Here is a 16,409-nt window from a genome sequence, read left to right as displayed (position 1 = left end):
TCACAGACAAGCACCCATTTGAGTGTGGGTACCAATTCTCCACTGTGTTATAACAGGGTGTTAGGAGCAAGTATGAATAGGTGCGTTACACTGACCCGAAAATGACTTTCCTCATGAGATTAAATTAATTAATTTTAAATAATTGCTTAGTACAGATCTTAGACATTGCTAAAATAAGATTGAGTTTTTATCATGCACCCATCAGGACTGATCCAAGAAACCAAACTGAAAAGGGAATGTCATACATTTCAACAATTGGTGGATTGTACCAACTCACTTCCCCAGACTGTTCTCAGCAAGCCAATTGTGCTCAACTAGTCTGTGCTTGCAAATCTCATGAAATCACATTCAACATCAGATCATGCCTGACAAATTTGCTGGAGTTCTTTGATGAAGTGACCAGGAAGGTTGTCAAAGGCAGGTCAGTAGACACAGTCTAAATTCATTTCAAAAAGGCCTTTGATAAGATTCCATATGGTAGGCTGCTCTCGAAGGTTAGATTCCATGGGGAGATGACAAATTGGCTATACAGTTGGCTTGATGGTAGGAAGCAGAGGGTAATAGTGGAAGGATGTTTGTTGGACTGGAGCCCTGTGACTAGTGGAGTGCCTCAGGGGTCGGTGCTGGGCCCATTACTGTTTGTTATCTACATCAATGATTTGGATGAGAATGTACAAGGCATGATTAGTAAGTTTGGAGGTGCTACTAAAATAGGAGGCATTGTGAGCAGTGAGAATGGTCATCGGAAATTATAGCAGAATGTTGATCAGCTGGGGGAATGGGCCGAAAAATGGCAAATGGAGTTTACTATAGACAAATGAGAGGTTTTGGGAAGTCTAATCAAAGCAGGAGTTTCATGGTGAATGGTGGGGCCTTAATGAGTGTAGTGGAACACAGGGATCTTGGCGTGCAGGTGCACTGCTCTCTGAAAGTGGAATTACAGATAGACAGGGCAGTGAACACTTTTGACATGGCCTGCATCAGTCAGGGCACTGAGTAGAACAGTTAGGAATATGGGTTGCAGTTGTATGGGACGTTGGTGAGGTAGCACTTTGATTATTGTGTTCAGTTTTGGTCACTTTGCTATAGGAAGGATGTTATTAAACTGGGAAGAATGCAGAAGGAATTTACAAAGATGTTGCAGGACTCATTAGTCTGAGTTATAGGGAGAGGTTGGACAAGCTAGGACTTTTTTTTCTTTAGAGTGTAGGAGACTGAGGGGGATCTTATAGAAGAGCATAAGAGGCATGGATAGGGTGAATGCACTCTGTATTTTTTCCCAGGGTTGGAGAATCAAGAACTGGAGGACATCAGTTTAAGGTTAGAGGGGGAAAAAATAGAAGGGAATCTGAGGGACAACTTTTGTTTTTAAACAGAGACTGGTGTGCATGTGGAATGAGCTGCCAACTGAAGTGGTTGAGGTGGGTACATTAACAACATTTAAAAGGCATTTGGACAAATACATGGTTGGAAAAGGTTTAGAAGGATATGGGCCAAGTGCAGAAATAAGCACTTAGTGTCGATGGACATTTGGGCCGGCATGGACCAGTTTGGGCTGAAGAACTTGTGCCCCTGCTGTGGGACTCTGTGTGATTCCATATTAGACTGCTTATGCTGAAATCCCCAGTGTGTCAAGAATTATACTGGAAACAAATGTGAAGATCAATTGGGCTCTCAGTAATATGTATTTACATACCCTAACAGTTTCTTATATTAAACACATAGAACCCTGTTCTATTTAGGCAAAAGGAATTCATTGCACAGTGTACTCTTTCATTGTGAAAAGAGTTACGGAGATTGCGTTCCCGATGGCAACAGCCTGAACAATGACAGCCTGCCTGCCTGGTCAGGATTTTCAACTAAGATTGACATTTAACTGTTCCAACTGCATCTCCACACCATCCATACTCTAACCAATCAGTACCCTATTATCATGCTGTATAAATCAGCAGTTTGATTTCTTACATACCAGTCCTGATGAATGCAAGATGGAAAGCTTCAACTTAGCTTCTATTTGAACAGTGTTCAATTAAGTTTCTGGTTAGTTTGAATGCTGCTCAAATTGAAGTCTAATTCTCCTGTTAACAGGTTATATTTTAAAAGCACATTACACTTCAAGCATATAATTTATTCCTTGCAGACTATACCTGTGTGATTGGAGAGAGTGGGGAGAGAGCTGGTGATAGCTGAAGTTGTTGCTGTTGTCTCCGTGAGTCTGTGCTGACTGGTAAAGAGAGGGGTGTCACGGTTGATTGCCGGTTCTGGAGAGACCCTGTCAGTGACCCCTGTGATGATGTCAGACCTGCAAACAATGCAAGATGTCAGCAAGATTGGAAAATTGATTAAGTGATCAGTCCTATTTGTGGGGATCTGTTCTTGTCCCCAGATGCTACTCGGATTGAAGTAAGTTGACCAATTGGCCCTCTTCTACAGGGTGAAAATCACTGGCCCTAACTCAGCAGTTTGTTAGGGGACATAAATCAGGTCCCAGACATCTTTGCATTTGTAAAGTTTACAAATAATTATTACCTAAAACTGAAAGGGTCATTTGAACTACTCCAACACGGAATCTACCTTTCCTACAGTTGTATCTGTCACAAAGTTTCTCCGGTTGTTCTGCCAGAAAATGAATTGCAGGTATTATTCTTCCACAATAACCACCCTGTTGAGCCTTGGTTCTACATAATGATGTTCTCTAATATCTAGTCTCTACATCCTATGCCTTTCCATGTACACTGGCTATTGGTGCAAATGTCCCCTCACATACCCTGGCTGCTGCTATTGAGGCCTAGATGGTTCATATTTGCTGCCAGATTTCCAGTGCTGTTTGCACTGCTCAAGGGTGGAAACGTAGACTCCTCTGGATCTAGTGGAGTAGGAAGAGGTGGTGGGAAATGAATGGTTGTGAGATCTGGCAGGGATCCTCCAGTGTTATGAGCAACAGGCATCAGTGTTGTGGTACTTTCCTGGTCTGCAGATGGGAAAATACTGTTAAAATAAAAGAAAAACAAAATCAGGCTTTCAACTTCCATTATGGAGGTACAGCCACCTGAGAACATCACATGTCTTATCTTAATCTTAAACAGATACTTGTGTAGGAGATCAGCCGTTTTGAAATCATCAGATTACAAATGTTAAAGTCCCTGCCCACACCTTCCCACCAACATCTAAACACTAACTCACAGACATCTCTCTCACATACACAGCTGAAGCCCAGAAAGTCTACTCACTTGATCCCTGGGACTTCACATGATTTAGGCCGTGAGGATACAGACTGTGAAGAAAACAAATAAAATGAGAAGCACCTTAAAAATGAGATAAGCAAAGCATGAAACCCATTAACCGCTATTCCTCCAGTATTTAAACTGTGTTTGGTGTATTCCCATTGTTTTTCCCTCAAATACCTCTCAAAGATTATGTCAACACTTGAATGCTAAATAATGCCTAGTCTATGGTTTATTCTCAGTATAACGAGTTGGACAGAGTATTGGATTTCCTCTTTAACAAATAATTCCAAAAAACTATTTTTGTAGTTCAATCCATTTATTTTATTCCATGTGATGCCTATTGCTTTCCTATGAGGATATGAGGTCTGACATAATTAATCTATATTATGGAATTGATTTTTTTATTCTTTCTGGACTCATCCACATTGCCTAAGCAAAACAGCATTTAAATCTTTAAAGTGTGATTAAACTCTATGGCTTTCATTGCCTCAATACCTACAGGTGTAGATAAGCAGGAGGCTGGAAGAACACAACAAGCCAGCAGCAGCCAAGATCATACAGAGAATCAAAGGAAGAACCAGGTTCTATTCTTGCACTACTCAGCTGATCTGAGGGAGCAGCAGCAATTTTGGGATTTCACTTAATTCTGGATCACGAGGCAAAAATTAGCACAATATATAAAGTGACAATAAAAGCTTCTTCAAGTACATAAAGAGGAAAAGAGGAGCTAAAGTGAGCACTGGTCCCTTAGAAATTCAGATAGGAGAATTAACAATAATAAATCAGGTAATGGCAAAGGCTTTGAAAAAGTATGGAGTATCCGTCTTCACGGGAGAAGATATAAGAAGCACTCTAAGAATAGTAGAGAATCATATTGCAAAAGGGAGGGAGAAACTTAAAACAATTATGAAAGAAAATTTAATGGAATTTAAAGTCAACCAGTCCCTGGACCTGATAGTCTGTTTTCTAGGGTATTAAAAGTAATGACAGCAGAGATAGCAAATGCCTTGGTTATAATCTACCATAAATCTCAGTTCATTTGAAAAATGCAAATATAACACCACTATTCAAGAAAGGAGACAGAAAGCAGGAAATTATACCCCAAATTAATCTCACATCTACCGAAGGGGTAGTATCAGGGTGGTTCAGAAAATCGTAACACCATCAGGCAGAGTCAATATGGGTGCTTGGAGAGGGGGGAGAGGAGGTTTACCAGGATGTTGCCCAGTATGGAGGGTGCTAGCTATGAGGAGCAGTTACGTAGATTAGGATTATTTTCATTAGAAAGATGGAGGTTGAGGGAGACCTGTTTGAGATGTACAAAATCATGTGAGGTATAGACAGGTTGGATAGCAAGAAACCCCCCCCAGAGTGGAGGACTCAATTACTAGGGGTCACAAATCCAAGGTGAGAGGGGAAAAGTTTAAAGGAGATACGCATGGAAAGTTCTTTACCGAGGTGGTGGGTGCCTGGAATGCATTGCCAGCAAAGATGGAAGAGGCAAGGATGATAGCGTCATTTAAGATGTATGTAGATATGAATGAACAGGGAGCAGAGGGATACAGATCCTTACTAAATAGGTTTAGATAGAGGATCTGGATTGGCACAAGCTTGGAGGGCCGAAGTGCCTGTTCCTATGCTGTAATGTTCTTCGTTCTTGTAAGTGGGCAAATAAAATTGACATGGAGAAATTCCATCTTATTGATCATAAAGAGGCTATGCTGCCTGGTTCTAGACTCAGCAGCCTGTCAAGACCGGAGCAGTTAGTACATTTCAATGTGATCAGCTTTCATTCTTTTGTCAATCTCTGCTCATGATACAATCATAACATTCCTTAGGTTAGACTGGCGAATCCCTTTGAAATTAACATGCCATTTGCCACCTTAATTTCTTGTTACGCTGCATTCTGTTTTTTAGTGACTTCCAGAGAAGGACACCTAGATTACACTTAAGAAATATTTTGCCATTCTGGTTTTTCTAACAAAGTGAGTAGCTTCAAATTTATTCACAATACATTTCACTTGCCATATTCTACCCCATTCACTTAGTGCATCCAAATCCTTTTGAAGCCCACTTGCAGTCTCCTCACAGTTTACCTTCACACCCATTTTGTTGTCATCAGCAAATTTGGAATGATTATAATTTCTTCCCCACATTCAAACATTAACAGATTACAGAAATCTTTCCAGAATCTGTAGAATTATAAAAGATAGCCAGGAATGTATTGACCATATCTATAGCTATTTCCTTCAATACCCTAAAATGAAGGTCATTGAGTACAAACTGATCAACCCTCAATTTAGCAAATTTTTAGAACACAGAACATAGAAAAGTACAGTACAGAACAGGCCCTTCGGCTCACGATGCTGTGCCAAGGATTATTCCTAATCTAAAATAGGATAATCTAACTACACACTCCTAAATTCACTGCTATCCATCTGCATGTCCAGCAGTCGCTTAAATGTCCTTAATGACTCTGCTTCCACCACCACCACCGCTGATGGAAACGCATTCCATGCATTCACAACTCTGCAGAAAACCTACGTTTTCAGGTAATAGCTCATAAATAATGCTAATTTTTTTTGTTCCTCAGTTTTAAGTTCTTCGGCTGACTAACATTTCTGGTAGATTTTTCTGTATCTTTTTCCATGAAGAAAGATACAAAGTAACTGTTTAGTTTCTCTACCATTTCTATGTGCTCCACGATAAATTCTCCTATACCCACTCTAGATCAGCTCACACTTACCCTTGCGAGCTTTTTCCCTTACACACGGAGAAAAAAATTTACACTGTCTAGTCTTTATTACCCCAGTACCTTGTACTCTCACTCTCTTTGAGGAGAAAGTGAGGTCTGCAGGTGCTGGAGATCAGAGCTGAAAATGTTTTGCTGAAAAAGCGCAGCAGGTCAGGCAGCATCCAGGGAACAGGGGATTCGACGTGTCAGGCATAAGCCCTTCTTCAGGAATGAGGAAAGTGTGTCCAGCAGGCTAAGATAAAAGGTAGGGAGGAGGAACTTGGGGGAGGGGCGACGGAGATGTGATAGGTGGAAGGAAGTCAAGGTGAGGGTGATAGGCCGGAGTGGGGTGGGGGTGGAGAGGTCAGGAAGAAGATCGCAGGTTAGGAAGGCGGTGCTGAGTTCGAGTGTTCAGAGTGAGGACCAGATCAGTCAGTCGAAGGAGGGTGTCAGTGGAAGGGTACTGGTTGGCACGGTGGGAAAGGAATAAGCGGAGGGCTTTGAGTCCTTCATGATGGGGGATGGAGGTGTACAGGGACTGGATGTCCATGGTGAAGATAAGGCGTTGGGGACTGGGGAAGCGAAAATCATGGAGGAGGTGGAGGGCGTGGGTGGTATCCCGAACGTAGGTGGGGAGTTCTTGGACTAAGGGGGACAGGACCGTGTCGAGGTACGCGGAGGCGAGTTCGGTGGGGCAGGAGCAGGCTGAGACAATGGGTCGGCCGGAGCAGTCAGGTTTGTGGATTTTGGGCAGGAGGTAGAAATGGGCGGTGCGGGATTGTGGGACTATGAGGTTGGAGGCCGCCTTCCTAACCTGCAATCTTCTTCCTGACCTCTCCGCCCCACCCCACTCCGGCCTATCACCCTCACCTTGACCTCCTTCCACCGATCACATCTCCATCACCCCTCCCCCAAGTTCCTCCTCCCTACCTTTTATCTTAGCCTGCTGGACACACCTTCCTCATTCCTGAAGAAGGGCTTAAGCCCGAAACGTCGAATCTCCTGTTCCCTGGATGCTGCCTTACCTGCTGCGCTTTTTCAGCAACACATTTTCAGCTCACACTCTCTTTTCCCTGATTAGTTCCTTTGTCCTCCTTTGCTGGGCTCTAAATTGCTCCCCTTAACACTTTCAGGTATTCTTCTAAGCCACTTCCTTTGATCTAATACAATCCTTCCTCCACGAGCTTCACCTTTCTATTTGCGTGTTTGTTCCTTAGACAAATGTTTATTTGCTGTAGATCTAGTAGTGTTTCTTTAAATCCTAGCTATTACCCAGATTAGAGTGGTGCTGGAAAAGCACAGCTGATCAGGCAGCATCCGAGGAGGAGGAAAATCGACATTTCGGGCAAAAGCCTTCATCAGGACTCTTTTCTAGCACTACTCTCATCTAGACTCTGATTTCCAGCAACTGCAGTCCTCACATTTGCCTCGCTATTGCCCACCTGCTTTCAAATGGCAACACAGAGAGGAGGCAGCAAGATTTTAAAAGCAGAGCAAGCAGGAAGTGGCTTCATCCTGAACAAAGCACTGAGAGAGGACGCAACAAGTTTCAAATGTATATTAAGAGCAAGGTGTGGCTTCATTTAAAACTGAGAAAATAGGAAGAGTAGGCCATTCGAGCCTGCGCTGAGATTCAATGTGATCATGGCTGATCATCCAACTCAGTACAAACTATACCTATCTCTTTCCTGAAAACAAAGAACAAAACAGCACAGAAACAGCCCTTCAGCCCAAGCCTGTGCTGACACATGACACCTTTCTAAATTAAAAACCTTTTGCAGCCTCACAGTCCGTATCCCTCTATTCCCTACAGATTCATACATCATTCAAGATGCCTTTTTAATGTTGCTATTGTATCCGTCATCACCGTCTCCTCTGGCAGCACATATCAGGTGCTTACCACCCTCTGTGTTTAAAAACAAATGCCTCTCACATCTCCTTTAAACTTACCAGTGAATGTTAAATCCTTGTCCCGAAGTTACTGATATTTTTACCCTGGGAAAAAGACTACTGATGGAAAGGGATAGACATATATCACAAGGCAAGAGTTACAGTTGGGGGAAAAGACAATTTTGATGCAATTAAGCAAGATTTGGGATACGTAGGATGGGAAAAGAAACTGCAGGGATGGGCACAATTGAAATGTGGAGCTAACAGCTACTGCAGATCCTCGATAAGTATGTACCTGTCAGGTAGGCAAGAAGTGGTTGAAAAAGTTGAAATTCTTGTCAAGAGGAAGGAGGAGGCTTATGTAAATATGAGCCGTGAAGGCTCAGTTAGGATGCTTGAGTGTTACAAGCTAGCCAGGAAGGATGGAAAAAGAGAGCTGAGAAGAGTCAGGAGGAGATATTAGAAGTCATTGGCAGGTACGATCAAGTTGGAAATGCTATAACTCTAGTACATTGGATGGATCAGTTTTTGTCTAATGTGCACAGGAGGGTTTCCTGACACAGTATGTTGAAGGTTGAAAATGTGTTGCTGGAAAAGCGCAGCAGGTCAGGCAGCATCCAAGGAACAGGAAATTCGACGTTTCGGGCATAAGCCCTTCATCAAGAAGGGCCAACAAGAGGGGAGGCCACACTGGATCTGGTGCTTGGTAATGATTTAGTTGTGGGTGAGCACTTTGGAGAGAGTGACCATAATTCAGTTACGTTTAGTTTAGCGATGGAAAGGGATAGGTACATGCCACAAGACAAGAGTTATTGACTGGGCAGGGGCAATTATAATGCGATTAGGCAAGAATTAGGATGCGCAGAATGGGGTAGCAAAATGCAGGGGATGCAGACAACGGAAATGTGGAGCTGGTTTAAGGAACAGATATTGCGTGCCCTTGATAGGTATGTCCCGTCAGGCAGGGACGAAGTGATTAGGTAAGGGAACCGTGGTTTACGACAGAAACTGCATCTTTTGTTAAGCGGAAGGTTGTTTATGTGCTGATGAGGTAAGATGGTTCAGATGAGGGGATGGAGAGTTACAGGTCAGCTAGGAAGGATTTAAAGAGAGAGTTAAGAAGAACAAAAAGAGGACTTGAGCAACCTTTAGCAAATAGAATAAAGGAGAACCTTTCTATAGGTATGTGAGGAATAAAAGGATGACTAGGGTAGGAATAGGGCCAATCAAAGACAGAAGTGGGAAGTTGAGTATGGATCCTGTGGAAATCGGAGAAGTGCTAAAGAAACATTTCTCATCAGATTTCACTCAGGAAAAGGAGAATATTGTAGACGAGAAGAATGAGCTATGTGATATTAGACTAGAAAGGATCAAGGTTATTTACAAAGAGGTGTTATCAATTCTAGAAGGAGTGAAAGTAGACAAGTCCCCTGGGCCGGATGGGATTTATCAGAGGATTCTCTGGGAAGCTACGGAGGAGATCGCAGAGCTTTTGGCTTTGATATGAGAGTCATCATTGTCTACAGGTTTAGTACCGGAGGACTGGACGATTGCAAATGTTGTGCCCTTGTCGCAGGTAATTATAGACCAGTGAGCCTTGTTTCTGTTGTAGGAAAGGTTTTGGAAAAGATTAGAAGAGATAAGATTTATAATCATCTAACAAGCAACAATCTGATTTCAGATAGTCAACATGGTTTTGTCAAGCGCAAGTCGTGTCTTACAAACCTCATTGATTTTTTGAGAAGGTGACTAAGCATGTAGATGAGGGTGGGACAGTTGATGTGGTATATATGGACTTCAGTAAAGCCTTTGATAAGGTTCCACATGGTAGGCTATTGGAAAAAATTCAGAGGCATGGGATTGAGGGTGATTTAATAGTTTGGATTAGAAACTGGCTTTCAGAAAGAAGGCAGCGAGTGGTGGTTGATGCAAAATATTCAGCCTAGAGTCCAGTTACTAGTGGTGTGCCACAAGGATCTGCCTTGGGACCACTGCTGCTGTTTGTCATTTTTATAAATGATTTAGACGCAGGCATAGGTGGATGGATTAGTAAATTTGCTGATGACAATAAAGTCAGTGATGTTGTGGATAGTTTGGAAGAATATTACAGGTTGCGGGAGGAGTTAGATAAACTGCAGAATGGGCTGAGAGGTGGCAAATGAGTTGAACGCAACTAAATGTGAGGTGATGCTTTGGGAAGAATAACAGGAAGGCAGAATACTGGATTAATGGAAAGATTCTTGGTAGTGTGGATGTGCAGAGGGATCTTGGGAGTCCATGTGCATAGATCCCTGAAAGTTGCCACCCAGGTGGATAGTGCTGTTAAGAAGGCATACGGTGTGTTAGTTTTCACTGGTAGAGGAACTGAATTCTGGAACCGTAATATCATGCTGCAACTATACAAAATGCTAGTGCAGCCACACTTGGAATATTGTGTACAGTTCTGGTCGCCATATTTTGGGAAGGATGTGGACGCATTGGAAAAGGTGCAGAGGAGGTTTATCAGAATGTTGCCTGGTCTGGAGGGAAGGTCTTATGAGGAAAGGCCGAGAGACGTGAATCTGTTCTCATTGGAAAGGCCGCGGCTAAGAGGGGATTTGATAGAGACATACAAGATGATCAGAGGATTAGATATGGTAGACAGTGAAAGTCTTTTTCCTAGGTTGATGACATCAGATTGCACGAGGGGGCATAACTACAAATTGTGGGGTGATAGATTTAAGACAGATGTCAGAGGCAGGTTCTTTACTCAGAGAGTGGTAAGGGCGTGGAATGCCCTACCTGCCAATGTAGTTACCTCAGACACATTAGGGGGATTTGAACAATCCTTGGATAAGCACATGGATGATGATGGGATAGTGTAGGAGGACGGGCTGAGAATAGTTCACAGGTTGGCACAACATTGACAGCCAAAGGGCTTGTTCTGCACTGTATTGTTCTTTGTTCTAAAACCCTAGAATGACGAGAGTAAGATTAGGGCCTATCAAGGACAGTAGTGGGAAGTTGTGCGAGGAGTCAGAGGAGATAGGAGAGGCATTAAATGAATATTTTTCGTGAGGATTTACACAGGAGAAAGACAATGTTGTCAAGGGGAATACAGAGGTAGAGGCTATTAGACTAGACGGGATTGAGGTTCATAAGGAGGTGGAGTTAGCAATCCTGGAAAGTGTGAAAATAGATAAATCCCCTGGGCTGGAAGGGATTTATCCTAAGATTCTCTGGGAAAATATGGAGGAGAGTGCACAGCCTTTGGCTTTGATCTTTATGTCATTATTGTTTACAGGAATAGTGCCAGAAGACTGGAGGATAGCAAATGTGGTTTCCCTGTTCAAGAAGGGGAGTAGAGACAATCGTGGTAATTATAGACCTGTGAGCCTTACTTTGGTTGTGGGTCAAGTGTTGTAAAGGATTATAATAGTAAGATCCAAGGGAGTGTTGTTAAACAAAGAGACCTTGGAGTGCAGGTTCATAGCTACTTGAAAGTGGAGTTGCAGGTAGCTAGATAGTGAAAGAGGCATTTAGTATGCTTTCTTTTATTGGTCAAAGTACTGAGGACAGGAGTTAGGAGCTGTAAAGGACATTGGTTAGGCCACTGTTGGAATATTGCTTGCAATTCTGGTCTCCTTCCTATCGGAAAGATGTTGGGAAACTTGAAAGGGTTCAGAAATGATTTACAATGATATTGCCAGGGTTGGAGGATTTGAGCTATAGGGAGAGGCTGAACAGGCTGGGGCTGTTTTCCCTGGAGCGTCGGAGGCTGAGGGGTGACTTTATAGAGGTTTACAGAATAATGAAGGGCATGGATAGGGTAAATAGACAAAGTCTTTTCCCTGGGGTCGGAGAGTCCAGAACTAGAGGGCACAGGTTTAGGGTATGAGAAGGGAAAGTCATAAGAGAGATCTAAGGGGCAACTTTTTCACACAGAAGGTGGTAAGGAATGAGCTGCCAGAGGATGTGGTGGAGGCTGGTACAACTGCAACATTTAAGAGGCATTTGGATGGGTATATGAATAGGAAGGGTTTGGAGGGATATGGGCTGGGTGCTGGCAGGTGGGACTGGATTGGGTTGGGATATCTGGTAGGCATGGACAGGTTGGACTGAAGGGTCTGTTTCCGTGCTGTTCTTCTCCATGACTCTAAGAGATAGGATTTATAATCATTGAGAAAGGAATAACTTGCTTAGGGATAGTCAACTCGGTTTTGTGAAGGGTAGGCAGTCACAAACCTTATTGAGTTCTTTGAGAAGATGACCGTACAGGTGGATAAGGGTAAAGCGGTTGATGTGGTGGATGTGGATTTCATTAAGGCATTTGATAAGGTTGCCCAATTGCACAAAATACAGAGGGATGGAATCGAGGGTGATTTAGCAATTTGGATCAGAAATTGCCTAGCTGAAAGAAGAAAGAGGGTGGTGGGTGATGGGAAATGTTCAGCCTGGAGCTCAGTTACTAGTGGTGTACCACAAGGGTCTGTTTTGGGGCCACTGGCTGTTTGTCATTTTTATAAATGACTTGGATGAGGACATAGAAGGCTGGGTTCGTAAATTTGCGGATGGCACTAAGGTCGATGAAGTTGTGAATAGTGCTGAAGAATGTTGTAGGTTATAGAGAGACATAGATAAGCTGCAGAGCTGGGCTGAGAGGTGGCAAATGGAGTTTAATGCAGAAAAGTGTGAGGTGATGCACTTTGGAAGGAGCAACAGGAATAAAGAGTACTGGGCTAATGATAAGATTCTTGGTAGTGTAGATGAGCAGAGAGATCTCGTTGTCCATGTACATAGATCCCTGAAAGTTGCCACCCAGGTTGATTGGGTTGTTAAGGTGGCGTACAGTGTGTTAGCTTTTATTGGTAGAGGGATTGAGTTTCAAAGCCATGAGGTCATGCTGCAGCTGTACAAAACTCTGGTGTGGCCGCAATTGGTGTAGTGCATTCGTTCCACATGACAGGAAGAATGTGGAAGCTTTTGAACAGGTGCAGAAGAGTTTTACCAGGAAGTTGCCTGGTATGGAGGGAAGGTCTGATGAGGAAAGGCTGAGGGACTTGACGCTGTTTTTCTTAGAGAGGTGGTGGTGAAGAGGTGACTTAATACAGATATACAAAATGATGAGAGGATTATATAGGGTGGACAGTGACAGCCTTTTTCCTTGGATAGTGATGACTAGTGTGAGGGGACATAGGTTTAAATTGAGGGGTGATAGATATAGGACAGATAGAGGTAGTAGTAAGGGTGTGGAATGCAATAGTAGTCGACTTGCCAACTTTAAGCGTATTTAAATGGTTAGTGGATAAATATATGGATGATAATGGAATAGTGTAGGTTAGATGGGCTTCAGATCGGTGCAACATCGAAGACCTCTACTGCACAGTATTGTCCTATGCTCCACCTATCCATGCCTCAATTTTGATAACTTTGATTAGGTCGCCCCTGGTCCCGCGATGTTCAACTGAAAACAAACCAAGTTTGTCCAATCTCTCTTTTATACCCTTACGCTTCAAACCAGACACCATCTGGTAAAATGTTTTTGTATCCTTTCTAACGGTTCCATATCCTTTTCGTCATGAGGAAATCAGAACTGTACACAATATTCCAAATGTGACAACTTTTAAATGCTTAATGTTTTGACCTTCGCTGTTTTTTGTCACAGGGAATTCCACAGGCTCACCGCTCTCTGGATGAAGCATTTCCCCTTTCTTGTCCTGTTAGAATTTTACAGGTTTGTTAGATCCTCTCCAATTCTTTGAAACTCCAGTGAATATAGTGCTATTCAATCAAGCCTCACATCATTCATGATTCTGAACAGAGTGCCAAGAGAGCACTCAACAAATTTAAAAAGAAACTGGAGATCAAGCAGTGGCTTCGCTCCGAACATGGCGTCAAGAGAGGGGCTGAGTGCAAAAAACAATGCACAGTGATGTCAGAGGAAATCTCAATTTTTTGGTGAAAATCTGGTTTTGGGGAGGGAGTCTAAATAGCTTTAGACTAAATGCAAATCATATGATTTATAAATCAGCAGCAGCTACTCAAAGTATGAACTCCAGCAAAAGAGATAGAAAACTAAATCAAGTCAAAGTAAAACAAAATAATAAAGTAAAATTGATGAAAATAAAGTTCATGTAAGTGAAGCTTTTTGAACTAAGGTTAAACTTAATCTAAAGATGACAAATAGTTTTCACAGTTACAGCATGTAAGTGAAATACACACCTTTCAGTATGTGTGAAGTTATGGACACACCACGTGGCCCAGACACAACATCTGCAGGAAGAATCACCAGCTGCAGAAGCTGGAACTCTGGGTTTCAAAATTTGAGCAACAGCTGGGTTCAGTGCTGGATATAAAGAGATAAGTAGGTAATCACACTGCAGATTAGAAGCATTAGGCAGAGGGAAAACTTGGTAATTCTAAGAAAACCAGGCAAGTAGTGCACATTGTGGAAACTAGTGAAGGCGATTGCTCCTCAGGGGAATGCAGTAAAAGGCCATGGCTTCCAACGGCATTTCAGTAGTAGGCAGATGGAGAGTGGAGAAGAATGGAGGAACAATAGGAAGGAAATTAAAATGCAGGATCTCGAAAATATAAATCTTAGGATTATTCCCAGTGCAGTGCGGTTCGTGAAAATAAGAGGAGGATTGATAATTCAAAAAGGTAGCTGGAGAACTGGTTTAGTAGGTAAACCACCAAATTTGAGGTACTTGGACAAGTTCTTGGACAACAGGTGAATGAGGGTAAAGCAGTTGATGTGTTGTATATGGATTTCAGTAAGTTGTCTGATAAGGTTCCCACGGTAGGCTATTGCACAAAATACAGAGGCATGGGATTGAGGGTGATTTAGCACTTTGGATCAGAAATTGGCTAGCTGAAAGAGCAAAGAGGGTGGTAGATGATAGGAAATGTTCATCCTGGAGTTCAGTTACTAGTGGTGTACCGCAAAGTCTGTTTTGGGGTCACTGGCTGCTTGTCATTTTTATAAATTACCTGATTAGGGAGTATAGAGTCATTGGGAGTCGGACAGATTAGTAAAGATTCGGATGACATGATGGTCGGTGGAGTTGTGAACCATGCCGAAGGATGTTGCAAATTCAGAGGGACTTAGATAAGCTGCAGAGCTGGGCTGAGGGGTGGCAAGTGGAGTTTAATGATAAAAAGTGCGAGGTGATGCCCTTTAGAAGGAGTAACAGGAATACAAGTACTGGGCTAATGGTAAGATTCTTGGTAGTGTAGATGAGCAGAGACACCTTGGTGTCCATGTACATAGATCCCTGAAAGTTGCCACCCAGGTTGATAGGGTTGTAAAGAAGGCATGCGGCGTGTAAACTTTTATTGGCAAAGGGATTGAGTTTCAGAGCCATGAGGTTATGTTGCAGTTGTACAAAACTCTGGTATGGCTGCACTTGGGAGTATTGTCTACAGTTCTGGTCACAGCATTATAGGAAAGATGTGGAATCTTTGGAAAAGGTTCAGAGGAGTTTTACTGGGATGTTACCTGGTATGGAGAGAAGGTCTTATGAGGAAAGGCTGAGGGACTTGAGGCTGTTTTTGTTAGACAAAAGAAGGTTGAGAGGTGACTTTGAGATATATAAGATAATCAGAGGGTTAGATACGGTGGACAGTGAGAGCCTTTTTTCTCAGATGGCGATAGCTAGCACAAGGGGACATAGTTTTTAAATTGAGGCGTGATAGATATAGGACAGATGTCAGAGGTAGTTTCTTTACTCAGAAGTCGTTGGGGTGTAGGATGCACTGCCTACAACAGTAGACTTGCTAACTTTAAGGATGTTTAAATAGGCATTGAACAAACATATGGATGAAACCAGAATAGAGTAGGTTAGATAGACTTCTGATTGGTTCCACTGGTTGGCGCAACTTCGAGGGCCGAAGGGGCTGTACTGTACTGTTATGTCCTATGTTCAGAGTCAGGTGAATTTACAAGGAGAATTGAGCAAACTGCAGAGAAACTAAATAATTAAAATCATAGAATCGCTTCAGTGTGGAAGCAGACCATTCGGTCCAGTGAGTCATACCAACCTGCCGAAAAGCATCCCACCGTACCCATCCCGTTACCCTATTTCTGTAACCTGGCATTTCCCATTCACACCCCTGGTTACAATGGACAATCCACCTAACATGTCTCTAGATTGAGAGAAGAGACCAGAGCAGTCCAGGGAGACACGGTGGTTCAGTGGTTAGTACTGTTGCCTCACAGTGCCAGGGACGCGTGTTCAATTCCAGCCTTGGGCGGCTGTCTGTCTGGAGTTTGCACGTTCTCCTCGTATCTGCGTGGGTTTCCTCTGGGTGCTCCAGTTTCCTCCCACAGTCCAAAAATGCGCAGGTCAGGTGAAATTTCCATACAGACAGTCTCCTGAGGTTGGAATTGAATCCGGGTCCATGGTGCTGTGAAGCAGCAGTGCTAACTACTTAAAAATAGAAATTGCTGGAAAAGCTCAACAAGCCAAGAGCAGTTGCATAGAGAAATCAGAGTTAACATTTTGCATCGAGTGACCCTTTGTTTTCTTTGCTCAGATTTAAGACATTATTTTCAGGATCAGCCACTTCACCTTGGG

At 42.9% G+C, this 16,409-nt stretch overlaps 1 protein-coding gene across 1 annotated transcript in view; it reads right to left on the bottom strand.

Moving 5' to 3' along the window:
• Nucleotides 1–16,409, bottom strand: part of LOC132828794 (CREB-regulated transcription coactivator 1-like) — a 152,293-nt gene that overhangs the window by 84,148 nt on the left and 51,736 nt on the right. Inside the window, exons 7-9 of the mRNA XM_060845891.1 lie at nucleotides 3,231–3,274; nucleotides 2,768–2,988; nucleotides 2,148–2,302 (exon numbers count right to left, since the gene is read on the bottom strand). Of these exons, the coding sequence (XP_060701874.1) occupies nucleotides 2,148–2,302; nucleotides 2,768–2,988; nucleotides 3,231–3,274 (420 nt within the window). The remainder of the gene's footprint in view (nucleotides 1–2,147; nucleotides 2,303–2,767; nucleotides 2,989–3,230; nucleotides 3,275–16,409) is intronic.

The sequence above is a fragment of the Hemiscyllium ocellatum genome, chromosome 28 (assembly GCF_020745735.1).
Source record: "Hemiscyllium ocellatum isolate sHemOce1 chromosome 28, sHemOce1.pat.X.cur, whole genome shotgun sequence".
Classification (NCBI taxonomy): domain Eukaryota; kingdom Metazoa; phylum Chordata; class Chondrichthyes; order Orectolobiformes; family Hemiscylliidae; genus Hemiscyllium; species Hemiscyllium ocellatum.
This window is presented reverse-complemented; position numbering and strand designations above follow the sequence as displayed.